Genomic DNA, 14,823 nt, shown 5'->3' with positions numbered 1-14,823 from the left:
CGTCCCAAACTGAGCCAGTCCCATTTGCCTTCATTTGTCCAATATCCCTCTAAACCTTCCCTCTTCATGTACCTTTAAATATCTTTTAAATGACATAACTGTATCTGCATCTACACCTCCTCTGACAATTCATTCCACATGGCAAAAACAATGACTGCAGATGCTGAAAATCAAACACTGGATTAGTGGTGCTGGAAGAGCACAGCAGTTCAGGCAGCATCCAACGAGCAGCGAAATCAACGTTTTGGGCAAAAGCCCTTCATCAGGAATAAAAGGATGAAGGGCTTTTGCCCAAAACGTTGATTTCGCTGCTCGTTGGATGCTGCCTGAACTGCTGTGCTCTTCCAGCACCACGAATTCATTCCACATGTCAACCACCTCTGTGTGAAATGATTGTCCCTCAGGTCCCTTTTAAATCTTTCCCCTTAAAAATATGCCCTCTAGTTTTAAACTCTCCTATCCAAGGGAAAAGACCTGTCCTATTCACCTTATCTATGCCTTTCATGATTTTATAAACCTCTGTAAGGTCATCTATATAGATCCCCAACCTCCTCTGCTCCAGTGAGAAAAAGTTCCAGCCCATCCAGCCTCTCCTTATAACTCAGTCCCAGTAGCATCCTTGTAAATCTTTTCTGCACCTCTCCAATTTAATAAAGGGGTGCCAGGGACCTGCGGTCGGTTCCAGCCTCTGACAACTGTCTGTGTGGAGTTTGCACATTCTCCCCAGGCCTGCTGGGATATTCCTTCAGGTGTTCTAGTTTCCTCTCACAGTCCAAAGATGGGTAGGCTGGTGGATTAGTCATGGGAAATGCAGGATTACAAGGATATAGAAGGGGAGTGGGTCTGAGAGGGATGTGCTTTGGAGGGTCAGTGTGGATTCAAAGGGCCAAATGGCCTGCTTGCACACTGTAGGGATTCTAAAAAAAAGTCCTTCCTCAAGCAGGACAATCAAACTATACACAGTACTCCAAAAATGGCCTCATCAACATCCTGTACATGACGTCCTAACCCCTCCACTCAATAGTCTGGGCAATGAAAGCAAGTGTGCCAAACACCTCTTTTACCACCCTGGCTACCTGTGACACAGCTTTCGAAGAACTGTGTACCTGAATCCCTAGGATTCTCTGTTCAACACTCCCTAAGGCCCTACCATTAACTGTATAAGTCCTGCCTTTGTTCATCTTCCCAAAATGCAACACCTTTATCCAAATTAAACCTCAACCGGGTCGTAAGACCCTCCAACGGATAGTGAGGACAGCTGAGAGGATCATCGGGGTCTGTCTTCCCTCCGTTACAGACCACATGCTGCAGCCGAAAGGCTAACAGCATTGTAGAAGACTCCACACACCCCATCTCCCAAGCTCTTCTCCCTCCTGCCATCTGGCAGAAGATACTGGAGAATTCAATCTCTCATGGCCAGACAGTTTTTTCCCCAAGCCTTCAGGCTCCTTAACACAGTATGATCAAACTCTTTCCCATCTGGAATTCTTGGCATGACATTGAATTGTTGCTAGAACAATGTCTATTATTTATCATTCTTCTGTTACACTATAACTTGTGTGATTTGCACTTCTTATGCACTTTATGTCATGTACAATTGTGTTGTTTGTGCTGTCCATATAGCACCCTGGGTCTTGGAGGAACAGTGTCTCGTTTTTACTGTCTCAGTTGTATCTGGTAGAAATGACAAATAAAAGCTACTTTACTCATCTGTCACATGCAGCCCACTGGCCCAATTGATCAAGATCTCTTTGTAATCTCAGATAACCTTTTTCACTATCACCAGTTTTGGGGTCATCTGCAAGCTACTAACCATACTCCCTAAATTCTCATCCAAATCGTTAATATAAATGCAGAACAACAGTGGACCCATCACTGCTCCTTGTGGAACATTGTTGGTCACCAGCCTCCAATCTGAACAACAACCCTCCACCATCATCCGTTGTCTCCTACCATCAAGCCAATTTTGAATCCAGAATCCTGAATCCCATGTAATTTAACTTTACCAACCAATCTACCATGCAAAACCTTGTCAAAGCCTTTACTAAAATCCATGTAGGCAACACTTACTGCTCTGGCCTCCTCTATCTTCTTGGTCACAGCCTCATAAAACTTGCATCAAGTCTTTGAGTCATGATTTCACATGAAAAAGACATGCTGACTTATCCCTAACATTCATTGCCTCTCCAAATGCATAGAAATCCTATTCCCCTCTGTCTCCTACCGACCTCTTGTGCCGACCTCTTATTCTACTCTTAAGGTCAGACTAACTTACATACCCTTCATTGTATGATCATCCATGTGTTGCTTTAAGCACAAATTGCTTCAATGTTGCTAATAATCTGCAGGTGTGTATTGTTTAAAAAAATATTTGAAACCTCCAATCACAACAAGGATAGAACCCCTCTGGTTATCACCTTCCACCCCACCAACCTCTACTACCACTACTGGCAGGGCATTCCGCCCACCCACCAGTCTCTCTGTAAAGAACTTACCTCTGACATCTCCCTGAAACCTTCCTCCAATCACCATAAAATTAAGTCTCCTGGTGATAGCCTTTCCACCCTGGGATAAAGTCTCTAACTATCCACTCTATCTATACCTCTCATCATCTTGTACACCTCTGTCAAGTCACCTCTCATCCTTTATTACTTCAATGAGAAAAGCCTTAGCTCCCTCAACCTTTCTTCATCAGACATGCCCTCCAGTCCAGGCAGCATCCTGGTAAATCTCCTCCACACCCTCTCTAAAGCTTCTACATCTTTCCTATAATGAGCTGACCAGAACTGAACACAATATTCCAAGTGTGGAGAAAGTGAGGACTGCAGATGCTGGAGATCAAAGTCAAGAGTGTGGTGCTGGCAAAGCACAGCAGGTCAGGCAGCGTCCAAGGAGCAGGAGATTAACGTTTCAGGCGTAAGCCCTTCATCAGAAATGAGGCTTGTAGGTTGGGGGGTCTGATAGATAAATGGGAGAGGGGTGGGTCTAGTGGGAGAGTAGCTAGGAATGTGATAGGTAGATAAAGGTGGGGGAAAGGTGATAGTTTGGAGAGGAGGGTGGAGCAGATGTAATGGAAGGAAAATGGACAGCTCATGAGGGTAGTGCCGAGTTGGAGGCTTGGGACTGGGATAAAGTGGGGGGAGGGGGAATGAGGAAACTGGTGAAATTCACATTGATCCCGTGTGGTTGCAGGGTCCCAACGTGGAAGATGGGGCGTTCTTCCTCCAGGTGTCGGGTGTAACAGTTTGGCGATGGAGGAGTCCCAGGACCTGCATGTCCTTGAATGAGTGGGAGGGGGAGTTAAAGTGTTCGGCCACGGGGTGGTTGGGTTGTGTGGTGTTGCTGTCCCAGAGATGTTCTCTGAAACAATCTGCAGGTTGCCATTCTTTCTCCTCGATGTAGAGGAGACCCCAGCGGGTGCAGTGGATACAGTAGATGATGTATGTGGAAGTACAGGCAAATTTCTGTTGAATATGGATGGATTCTTTGGGGTGTTGGATGGACATGAGGGGGAGGAGGTGTGGGTGCAGGTTTTGTACTTCTTGCATTGGCAGGGGAAGGTTCTGGGAGTGGAGTTTGGGCTGGTGGGGGACATGGATCTGACAAGGGAGTCATAGAGGGAATGGTCTTTCCGAAATGCAGATAGGGGTGGGGAGGGAAATATTTCCCTAGTGGTGGGGTCTGTTTGCAGGTGGCGGAAGTGGTGGAGGATGATGCGTTGTATCAGAGTTGGTGGGGTGGAAGGTGATCACCAGGGAGTTCTGCCCTTGTTGCGATTGGAGGGGTGAAGTTCATGGGCAGAGGTGCAATTGAAGGTGTGTATTGTTTAAATAAATACCTGAAACCTCCAATCACAACAAGGATAGAACCCCTCTGGTCATCACCTTCCAGCCCACCAACCTCTGGATAGATCGCATATCCTCCGCCACTTCCATCACGTACAGTCAGACCCCACCACTAGGGATATATTTCCCTCCCCACCCTATCTGTGTTTTGGAGAGACCATTCCCTCTGCAACTCCCTTGTCAGATCCATACCCCCCAACACCCCATACCCCCCTCCCAGAACCTTCCCCTGCCAACGCAAGAACTGCAAAACCTGCGCTCACACCTCCCCTCTCACCTCCATCCAAGACCCCAAAGGATCTTTCCACACCCAACAGAAATTTACCTGTACTTCCACACACATCACCTATAGTATCAATTGCAGCTAATGTGGTTTCCTCCACATCGTGGAACTGGATGCCAACTTGTGGATGGTTTCAGGGAACATCTCTGGGACACCCACACCAACCAACCTCAACACCCTGTGGTCGAACACATGTTAACTCCCCCTCCCATTCTCCCAAGGGCATGCAGGTCCTGAGCCTCCTCCATCGCCAAACACTAACAACCCAACACCTGAAGGAAGAACGCCTCATCTTCTGCCTTGGGACCCTGCAACCACACGGGATCAATGTAGATTTCACCAGTTTGCTCATTTCCAGTCCCAAGCCTCCAACTCGGCACTGCCCTTTTGACCTGTCCATCTTCCTTCCAACATATCCACTCCACCCTCCTCTCCGACACATCACCTTCACCGCCCACCTTCATCTACCTATCACATTCTCAGCCACCTTTCCCCCAGCCCCACACCCCCCTCCTATTTATCTTTCAGCACCCCTGGCCCACAAGTGCCATTCCTGATGAAGAGCTTATGAATGAAATGTTGATTCTCCTGCTCCTCAGATGCTGCCTACCTGCTGTGCTTTTCCAGCAACACACTCTCGGCCCTCCATATTCCAGTCTTACGAGGATTCTATAGAGCTGCAGCATAAGCTGTGGCTCTTAAACTCAATCCTCCTGCTAATGAAAGCCAATAGACCGTACACCTTCTTAACAACTCTAATCAATTAGGGTGGCAACTTTGAGGGATCTATGGACATGGACCCCAAGATCCCTCCGTTCATCAACACTGCCAAGAATCCTGCCTTTAATCCTGTATTCTGCATTCAAATTGAATCACTTCATACTTTTCCAGTTTGAACTCCATCCGCCATTTATCAACCCAGTTCTGCATCCTGTCGCAACCTATAACAACCCTCCACACTATCCACAACTCCAACAACCTTTGACATACTTACTAACGCACTTCCACTTCCTTATCCAAGTCCTTTATAAAAATCTCATAGAGCAGAGGTTCCAGAACCGATTCCTGTGGAACACCACTGGTCACCAAGCTCCAGGCTGAATATTGTCCTGTTAATATTTTCCTGTTTCAGGTTTTGTTCCTGTTAATGTTTTGATGAAGAAGAAAATCTTTCAGTGCACATGACAAAGGACTGAATTGTCAAACCTAAATTGCTTGGAAATATTTTATTACAGGACTGCATTTGGAAGAGAATATGAAATCACTGCCAACACCTTCTATGATAGCCATCGAGCGGAAGAAGACTTGAACCACTGGGTGATTGTCACTGGAGATCCTGGAGTCCCACATGGCACCTTGTTTCATGCACCTCCTCCCCTATGTGAGGATGAGATGCCAACAAAGAAGCGTAGTCAGCCTTCACCCAGCTGCTGAACCCAACCACCCACTTGTTCATTGATTGAGCTAGAGGTTTTGTATCTTCTGGTCTACTGAATAGGAAAGTCTCACTTCCTCCTCCATATTCCACCAGTCTACAACTCTGTAAACAACATCAGCAATTATGAGCTTCAGTGGAAGCCAGGAGGATCATCATTACATAGAACACATTTGTAAAAGCTGCAAGTTTCTGCTATTTCCTGCAAAAATTATAGTGTTCATTGCTAAACTTCTCTAAGCTGATTGAAATGCAACAAAATATAGGAGTGACGAGCAAAGGAATGAAATACTGACAAATGTAAGAATGCATGATTACACTTATTTTAATAAATCAGCTAGTTTTTCAAGAGATTTATTTTGCATTCTTCAACTTGTAGACAATTATATAGATACTAAAAGAGCAGAGGAAAACAGGATCATGTTTAGATCTTTACTTTGTCACTGGTTGGCTGTCAATGAAGTTTATTTTATTATTCATCTTATTTCATACACAGAAACAAACAAAACAGGAGCCTTGAGCCTCCTCCACCATTCAAAAATATCACGGCTGATCAGTGTGTTTCAAATTCCACATTCCCATCTACTCTCAATAACCCTTAATTCCCCTATCTAACAAGAATGATTCACCTCTGTTTTAAGTTCAATGACCCCAGCTCCACTGCCTTCTGAGGCAGAGCGTTCCAAAGTCTCACAATCCTCTGAGAGAAAGAGAAATCGCTCTTCTTTCTGTTTAGCTCCAGTAGAAATGAGCCCAACCTGTTCAACCCTCATATGGGGGTTGCTAATTACTGTCAATGAGCACGGCACTTGCATAGAATTATAGAATTCCTACAGTGCAGAAAGAAGCTATTTTGCCCATCGAGTCTGTACTGCTATTTTGAAAACCATCCTATCCAGAACCACCCCTGCCAACCCTGTAACCCCTTGTGGGGATTTCGCCTTAGCTGGAAATTATGTAGGTCTCACGTGAAAGTACAATTGATTGAGAGAATCAAAAACAAAATAAGATTCTTGTTGCTTCATCAATCAATCCAGCATTGCCTGTTGAATAGAGTTGTAGAGTATGTACCGTATGGAAACAAGCCATTTTCTGATGCTTCACATCCTTCAATTACCTTCCACTCGTTTCTGAATAACTTTCACTTCTGTTTATGCATTTAACTGTAGAGTTCCCTATGCTGTTTGTCTCACCTACTCGCTATGGTAAAGTTTCACATTCTAATCACTTTCTGAATGAAAAAAAAACTTCTCCTGAATTCATTGCTAGAATTATAACGATCTCATACTTAAAAGATCCTGAGAGATGGGCTGTCCCACAAATTACTGAACTGAGCACAGCTGGAATGAGCTGGAATTTCAACTAGATTATCTGCTTTAGTTTCAAGAGTGTAACCTGAACCAAATTACCTTCTGAACTGGGGGAGAGGGATTAACAGAAGTATGGCAACATTGAGGTTTATAATGCTCTGAACACTTCTTTAGTTGCTGTTACAAATAATAGGAAGCAACAAAGGTTTTTATGAATTGCAGATTTAGTAATGTGATTGTTAATAGTGCCAAAAAAAATGATGATAGTTGGCACCTCAAAGCCTCACTGTCCAGCAAGCTATAAACACTGAAACAACTCACAACCAGAGTTACAACATGGATCAAGAAATGTTTTCTGCAGTTTCTGTTACTCACCACATGATGTTGCCAGTTTCTTGTTTTATAATGCAGAGCTAGAAATGAGAGCATGAGACACTGAAGGCTTAAAGAGAAAGAGAAAAATGGTAGGAAGGCAGAAAAATAAAGAGACAAAGAATCAGAGTGGAAATATAGTTACAGGACTGATTCAATGGAGATAAATTGATTAATTACGGTATGATGTATTATAGTTTAAAACATTTCACAAATTTTTAATTTTATGTTAAAACATCCGAAAGCTCAGAGGTGTACAGTGAAGTTCAGAAAAATTCCAAACTTTGATGTCAGTCTCCATTAGGATAGATGTATGGCATAGTGTTTTCCTGTGCAACTATTTGGGGGTGGGGAAGTAAAACTTATTTGTGGTTTACTGTACTGATTTGATTACTATTCAGTGACCCCTGCTGGATCTGTGCATGCATTGAATGACAATGGAACTTGTACACCTGTGATGCAGCACAGTCTTGAACAGTTTTGATGGGGTTTTGCTGATGAAAGGGTGAAAACTGGTATTGAATGAGCTTTGTTTTTCATAAGACCTGTTTGAAAGAGTGGATTTGACAGCTATCTCAGGTCTAACCAGTTACTATGATGATCTAAACAGATTAAAACAGAAAGCTGCTTGTTTCGCACTCAAATATTGATCAGGAACATGTTTCTTGAATGTAGCCTCTACTCACTTCCATTGAGTACTTCAAAAGTACTATGTGGGAAAGCGAGGTCCAGACCTCCGGCTCAGAGACCAAGACAGAGGTTCTCAGGTATGATGCTGGAAGTTGTGGTGAATGAAGTAAAGTGTAGGAGGGATGTTTTGTCATTGTCAGCAGCATCACTCACTAATGAGAATGATTATCTATCTCGGAAATTCTGTGTCACTGATAATTGGTTCTCTGGATCCTAGTGTGACTGATGAGCACGATCCTAGAGCCACATCTTTGACAACATGTTTGGCAGATGCTTTCAGGAGGTGGAACTAGTCCTTGTCCTTGAGATCATTGGCATTTGTTTTTCCTGTTCCTCTTCCACACTTCCTCTTGCCATCAGGTGTTTGCAAAGAATTGTGCACCTTCACACAGGACTTTCTTCCAACTTGTTTTCTTCTGAATGAGGGTCTCCCAAATGTTGACATTGATATTGCATTTCTTGAGGGAAGCCTTCAGGGATCTTGGAAACACTTCCTTTGCTCTCTTCTCGTTCGAGTGCCTTCTTTGAGTGGGGTGAAGATAATTTACTTTTGGCACTTTGGAACTCAGCTATCCTAAGCATGTGGCCAGCCTAATGGAGTTGGTTTTGGATGATCATGGCTCGATGCTGGTGCTATTGGCTGCTTCAAGGGCACTAATGTTAGTACACCTGCCCTCCCAGCTGATACAGAAAATCTGTCTCAAACAACATTGATGGTACTTCTGAAAGGTCTTGAGGTGGCGTCTATGAATCAAGTTTCGGAGCCATATAGAACTGAAAGGACAACAGCCTTATTCATAAGGATCTTGATATCATCATGGCTGTCACTGTGATTGAAGACTGTCATCCTGAGGAACTCTTAAGACTGGATGCAATATTGAATATCTGCCTCAATGTTGGCTTTAGATGAGTAGTAGCTTCCCAGAGAGGGGAGATGTTCCACAATTGGAGAGGATTTCTCTATTGACCTTAATGGAAGGGTAGACTTGAATTTGATCTGGCAGGAAATGGTAAAGGATTTGAGTCTTCTTGAAGTTAAGGCTGAGTCCAGTTCTTGTTTTGTAACTGCTTGAGAAAGATAGTAGAAAACAACAGATGTGGTGGATGCAGCTTATGAGAGAAAATTGCACAGTACAGAGACCCGACCCTGCCACAAGAAATTTCATAGCCTAACCTGACTGCTCCAGAGAGGATCTCATTTCATAAACACATTGGTTAAGATCAGGAACAAACCCAATTGACTGTGGCCACCATCTAACTCTGTCCTGTCAGTATCTTTCCATAAGATTATCCCAGGCCCTGTCAAGTCTGCAAAATCCTCCTTACTGACATTTTGTATCAAGATTGGGAGAGCTGTTCTTCAGACTAGTCAAGCAACCACCTGATATATTTGTATTCACAGAATCAACTTTGTAGACCATCCCTGGGTTTACCCTTTCCTGTCAGCTGGAGAGACCCACTAGAATTGGCAGTATAGTGGTATACCTCAGGAAGGAGTTATCTAGTCAGAGTCATACAGCATGGAAACACACCCTTCAGTCCAACCAGTCTATGCCAACCACGTTCCCAAACTAAACTAGTCCCACCTGCCTGCATTTGACCCATATCCCTCCAAAACTTTCCTATTCATGTACTTATCCAAATGTCTTTTAAAGGCTGTAACTGTACCTGCATTCTCTATTTCCTCTGGCAGTTCATGCCATAAATAAAACTATGTGTTAAAAAGTTGCCCCTCATGTTTGGGAGTCATCAATGGGAAATAAGGCAGGGCAGGTGACTGAGGTGTCAGTGGGGGAGCACTTTGTGGCCAGCGACCATAATTCTATTAGATTTAAATAATGATGGAAAAGGATAGACCAGATCTAAAAGTTGAAGTTCTAAATTGGAGAAAGGACAATTTTGACGGTATTAGGCAAGAACTTTCAAAAGCTGACTGGGGGCAGATGTTCGCAGATAAAGGGACGGCTGGAAAATGGGAAGCCTTCAGAAATGAAATAATAAGAATCCAGAGAAAGTATATTCCTGTCAGGGTGAAAGGGAATGCTGGATGACTAAAGAAAGTGATGGTTTGGTTAAGAAAAAGAAGGAAGCATATGTCAGGTATAGACAGGGTCGATCGAGTGAATCCTTAGAAGAGTATAAAGACAGTAGGAGTATACTTAAGAGAGAAACCAGGAGAGCAAAAAGGGACATGAGATAGCTTTGGCAAATAGAATTAAGGAGAATCCAAAGGGTTTTTACAAATACATTAAGGACAAAAGGGTAACTAGGGAGAGAATAGGGCCCCTCAAAGATCAGCAAGGCGGCCTTTGTGTGGAGCCACAGAAAATGGGGGAGATACTAAATTAATATTTTGCATCAGTATTTCCTGTGGAAAAGGATATGGAAGATATAGACTGTAGTGAAATAGATGGTGACATCTTGCAAACTGTCCATATTACAGAGGAGGAAGTGCTGAATATCTTGAAACACATAAAGGTGGATAAATCCCCAGGACCTGATCAGGTGTACCTGAGAACTCTGTGGGAAGCTAGAGAAGTGATTACTGGGCCTCTTGCTGAGATATTTGTATCATCGATAGTCACAGGTGAAGTGCCAGAAGACTGGAGGTTGGCTAACATGGTGCCACTGTTTAAGAAGGGTGATAAGGACAAGCCAGGGAACTATAGACCGGTGAGCCTGACCTCGGTGGTGGGCAAGTTGTTGGAGGGAATCCTGAGGGACAGAATGTACATGTATTTGGAAAGGCAAGGACTGATTAGGGATAGTCAACATGGCTCTGTGCTTGGGAAATCATGTCTCACAAACTTTGATTGAGTTTTTTGAAGAAGTAACAAAGAGGATTGTTGAGGGCAGAGTGGTAGATGTGATCTATATGGACTTCAGTAAGGCGTTCGACAAGGTTCCCCATGGGAGACTGATTAGCAAGGTTAGATCTCATGGAATACAGGGAGAACTAGCCATTTGGATACAGAACTGGCTCAAAGGTAGAAGACAGAGGGTCATGGTGGGGTGTTTTTCAGACTGGAGGCCTGTGACCAGTGGAGTATCACAAGGATCTGTGCTGGGTCCTCTACTTTTTGTCATTTGCATAAATGATTTGGTTGCGAGCATAAGAGGTAGAGTTAGTAAGTTTGCAGATGATACCAAAATTGGAGGTGTAGAGGACAGCGAAGAGGGTTACCTCAGATTACAACAGGATCTTGACCAGATGGGCTAATGGGCAGAGAAGTGACAGATGGAGTTTAATTCAGATAAATGCGAGGTGCTGCATTTTGGGAAAGCAAATCTTAGCAGGACTTATACACTCAATGGTAAGGTCCTAGGGAGTGTTGCTGAACAAAGAGACCTTGGAGTGCAGATTCATAGCTTCTTGAAAGTGGAGTCGTAGGTAGATAGGATAGTGAAGAATGCGTTTGGTATGCTTTTCTTTATTGGTCAGAGTACGGAGTACAGGAGTTGGGAGGTCATGTTGCGGTTGTACAGGAGATTGGTTAGGCCACTGTTGGAATATTGCGAGCAATTCTGATCTCCTTCCTATTGGAAAGATGTGAAACTTGAAAGGGTTCAGAAAAGATTTACAAGGATGTTGCCTGGGTTGGAGGATTTGAGCTACAGGGAGAGGTTGAACAGGCTGGGGCTGTGTTCCCTGGAGCGTCGGAGTCTGAGGGGTGACCTTATAGAGGTTTACAAAATTATAAGGGGCATGGATAGGATAAATAGACAAAGTCTTTTCCCTGGGGTCGGGGAGTCCAGAACTGGTGAGCATAGGTTTAGGGTGAAAGGGGAAAGATAAATGGGACCTAAGGGGCAACGTTTTCACGCAGAGGGTGGTACATGTATGGAATGAGCTGCCAGAGGATGTGGTGGAGGCTGGTACAATTGCAACATTTAAAAGGCATTTGAATGGATACATGAATAGGAAGGGTTTGGAGGGATATGGGCTGGGTGCTGGCAGGTGGGACTAGATTGGGTTGGGATATCTGGTTGGCGTGGACAGGTTGGACCGAAGGGTCTATTTCCATGCTGTACATCTCTATGACTCTATGACTCTGCACCCTATGAATTCTGATGGTATCAAGGCAAACTGCACAAAACAACCTGCTGATTAGTTTTACTCCATGTTGAATGACTTCTGGAGGAAGCATTGAGGATGACGAAGCCAAAATTGTACTGTCGGTGGGGGTCTTCAGCATCCAATACCAAGCATATCTAAGTCACACAACTATTGATCAAGCTGGCCAGGTCTTGATGGATATGACTGCTACAGTGTTCTACATGGGAGATAAGGGAGTAAAAAGAGAGAAAACTCTATTTGACCTTGAACTCACTAATCTGCCTGTATCAGGTCTGTGAGACTACTGGTAGGAGTGATCACCCCATATATGTTGTGGACATTAAGTCCCGTCTTTATATTGAGGATAGCCTCTATTATATTGCCTGTTACTAGGTGGGCCAGATTTCAAACAGATCGAGCGAACCAAATCTGGGCATGTTTGAGACACTAAGTCATCAGCAGCAGAATTGTATTCAATCACAATCTGCAACCTCACGGTCTGGCATATCTCCCACTCTACCATCATCATCAAGCGTGGGGGTCAACGCTGATTCAATGAAGAGTGCAGGGGAGCCTGCCAGGAGCAACACTAGGCACACTTTAAAATGAGGCGTCAACCTGGTGAAGCTACAAATAGTGGAAGCATTATGCAATTGATATGGTTAAGTAACCCCACAACAAATGAGCCCAATCTGAGCCCGACAGTTCTGTTACATCCAGTCATGAATGGCTGTGGGTTATTCAATAACTAATGGGGGAAGAGGCTTAATAGATGTCTTCTACCTAAGTGATGAGGGAGCCCTGCACGTCATTACAAAATGTGGTGGTGCCAGTGCTGGACTAGGGTGGACAATGTTTGGGTCCGAAAGGAGTTGGAGTTTCAGTAAATGATTCATAACTGTGACTTGCTCTGAAATCTCTCGAATTTTTTTCCTCCTGGACTGGAAAATATCATGTAAGAATCTATATGTCTGAATTTACCTTTTTGGCAAGGGGTGTGTTTGTGGGATCTTACTACATTGGAACAATTAATTAGTAATAGGTACTATATCTATTATTTGGTTAAGTTTTCCAATAGTTAAGTTATGCTAACTTCCTCTTTATTTTGTTTGTATTTTAACTATAGTGTTTAAATAAATTGTATTTTGCTTAACATAGAGTAGTTTGACCAGTCACATCACATCTACCTTTAAAATAAGAAAAAGTTAGGTTCATTTCACTGCCAATGCCAAGAGTCCTGGCAACATTCTGGCAATGGGACTGATGACCTGTGCTCCAGAACCAGCTGTGAGATTGACTGCCCTCACAACTGATCAAATGTAGCCTTGATGCCCAGGGCTCAGCCCTGGTATTCAGTTCTTTTGCCCATTTTTGGACTAAAGCTGTAATGTGATCAGAAGCTGAGTGGCTTTTGCAGAATCCAAGCTGAACCCCAGTGATGAGGTTATTGCCGAGTGAGTGCCACTTGATAACATCTTTGCCAAAACGTTCCATCATTTTGTTGACGATTGAGATGCTGATGGTGCAGTAACTGGCCAGGCTGAATTTGTCCTGCTTTTTGTGGACAGGATATAACTAGCTAATTTTCCACTCTCCTGGGAAGATATTGTAGCTGTACATGGACAGTTGACTATGAAAATTGCTAATTCTGTAGTATAAGAATTCAGTTCCATTATTAAAACATTATCAGGACTCCACAGCCTTAGTAGTATTCAGTGCTTCCAATATATCTTAATATCACATGGTGTGAATTAAGTCTGCAGACCTCAGGAAGAGGCCAAGATGGATCCAAATGCTTCAACCTTCTCCCTCGCACTGATGTGTTAAGTTCTGCTAACATTGAGAATGATGTGGGCCGCAGATGCATAGGAACATCACAATCTGCAAGTTCTCCACCAAGCCACTCATCATGCTGACTTGAAAATATATCGCCGTTTCTTCACTGTCACTGGGTCAAAATCCTGGAACTCCCAATCCTAACAGCATTGTTAGTGTCCCTACACTCCAAGGATTGTAGCAGTTCAAGTAGGAAGCTCAGTAAAATCTTCTCGAGGACAATTAGGGATGATCAATAATTACCGGCTCTACCACCAATGTCAACGTTCCATGAACACATTTTTAAAAAGGTGGTCAGCATTGTTTGTCACCATTGGAGCCAAATACACAATATTAAAATATATTCAGTTCACTAGCTCTTTGGTGAAGTTCAGTATTTTTCAATATAACATTCTGGCCAATTTCAGACAAGTCAGAACTTTAAGCAGTTTCAGCTAAAAGTTTGCACTGTTAATGACTAGGAAAATTTGAGAAAAAGGAGACTGTGGTAGTATCAATCAGATTAACTGTCAGTCGCACATCAGAGAAGAATCAGTTGCAAAGACACTGCCTTTGTGAAGTGAAGACTATTAATTTATTTGTTTTAACTTACATTTTCGGGTTTATTCTGTTTTGGTCTTAATTCTGATATTACTCCCTTTGTAGCTCTGTTTCTGTAGGGCTTGAAGAGGTTATTGTTATTAGCGAGTTTTGAGAAGATTTGTAGCTCAGGTTGAGGTTCTGGATGTAGGTTTGCTCGCTGAGCTGGAAGGTTTGTTTTCAGACGTTTCGCCACCATACTAGGTAACATCTTCAGTGAGCCTTCGAATGACGCTTCAGCCAGAGGCTCACTGAAGATGTTACCTAGTATGGTGGTGAAAGGTCTGAAAATGAACCTTCCAGCTCAGTGAGCAAACCTACACCCAGGTTATTGTTATTTTTGTGGCCTATTAAGCTAAAACTGTTAATTGATCTGCACAGGTCTTAACTTCCCATGGACAATACCACAAGAGTTT

At 43.4% G+C, this 14,823-nt stretch overlaps 1 protein-coding gene across 1 annotated transcript in view; it reads left to right on the top strand.

The window, feature by feature from the left end:
* Positions 1-5,916, top strand: part of cfap161 (cilia and flagella associated protein 161) — a 46,234-nt gene extending 40,318 nt beyond the window's left edge. The window contains exon 7 of the mRNA XM_072564803.1: positions 5,364-5,916. Coding sequence (XP_072420904.1) covers positions 5,364-5,562 — 199 coding nt within the window. The 3' untranslated portion in view covers positions 5,563-5,916. The remainder of the gene's footprint in view (positions 1-5,363) is intronic.
* Positions 5,917-14,823: the final 8,907 nt, after the last annotated feature.

This window comes from Chiloscyllium punctatum, chromosome 48, assembly GCF_047496795.1.
Source record: "Chiloscyllium punctatum isolate Juve2018m chromosome 48, sChiPun1.3, whole genome shotgun sequence".
Lineage (NCBI taxonomy): Eukaryota > Metazoa > Chordata > Chondrichthyes > Orectolobiformes > Hemiscylliidae > Chiloscyllium > Chiloscyllium punctatum.
Note: the sequence above shows the minus strand (reverse complement) of the source record. Positions and strands in the feature narration are given on the sequence as shown.